The following is a 559-nucleotide window of genomic DNA, read 5'->3' as shown; positions in this document are numbered from 1 at the left end:
TCTACTCAGCCCCCAGCGGCTCCCCGGACAGCCACACCCCACCCCGGCTCAGCTCAGCACAGGGAAGAGCCTGCTGAGGACTCAGGGCACGTGGGTCAGCTCTGGTCGCTCGGATGACGTGACCACAGGTTTCTGTGCTGAACTTTGTCCCGCTCCTCAGTTCTGCCCTTATCACAGTGACAGCATCACAGCCTCTGGTTACTCATCTGTCCCCCAGGACCAGGGTGTCCTCCTGGTGCAGCCCAGGTGGGCCGGGACGGCACCTGCTTCTCAGTCCTGGCTGTCTTTGGGGGCGGGGTGAATGCAGCCCCCGGGGGACCACATTTCCCGGCTGCTCCTCGCACCCCACAGCTCAGGGAGTCCCGCGTCCGCCCCTTACACCGTCGCTGCCCTGACAACGGCGGTCCCCGCTCCCCCGGCCCCCAGCCCGCCGTGCACGCGGTCCCCGCGAGGTCCCTGACGCCAGGCCCGGCCGCCCGCACTCACCCATGTTGACGAAGCTCATGACCAGGTCGCTGCGGCCCAGGCGCCGCTCCAGGGACCCGCCGTCCCCGTCGTC

The 559-nt window shown here is 68.7% G+C and overlaps 1 protein-coding gene across 1 annotated transcript in view; it reads right to left on the bottom strand.

Annotated features, from left to right (window-relative positions):
• Positions 1-559, bottom strand: part of BMP8A (bone morphogenetic protein 8a) — a 45,875-nt gene extending 45,316 nt beyond the window's left edge. Inside the window, exon 1 of the mRNA XM_008565853.1 lies at positions 487-559. Coding sequence (XP_008564075.1) covers positions 487-505 — 19 coding nt within the window. The 5' untranslated portion in view covers positions 506-559. The remainder of the gene's footprint in view (positions 1-486) is intronic.

The sequence above is a fragment of the Galeopterus variegatus genome, unplaced genomic scaffold (genome assembly GCF_000696425.1).
Source record: "Galeopterus variegatus unplaced genomic scaffold, G_variegatus-3.0.2 Scaffold209, whole genome shotgun sequence".
Classification (NCBI taxonomy): Eukaryota; Metazoa; Chordata; class Mammalia; order Dermoptera; family Cynocephalidae; genus Galeopterus; species Galeopterus variegatus.
This window is presented reverse-complemented; position numbering and strand designations above follow the sequence as displayed.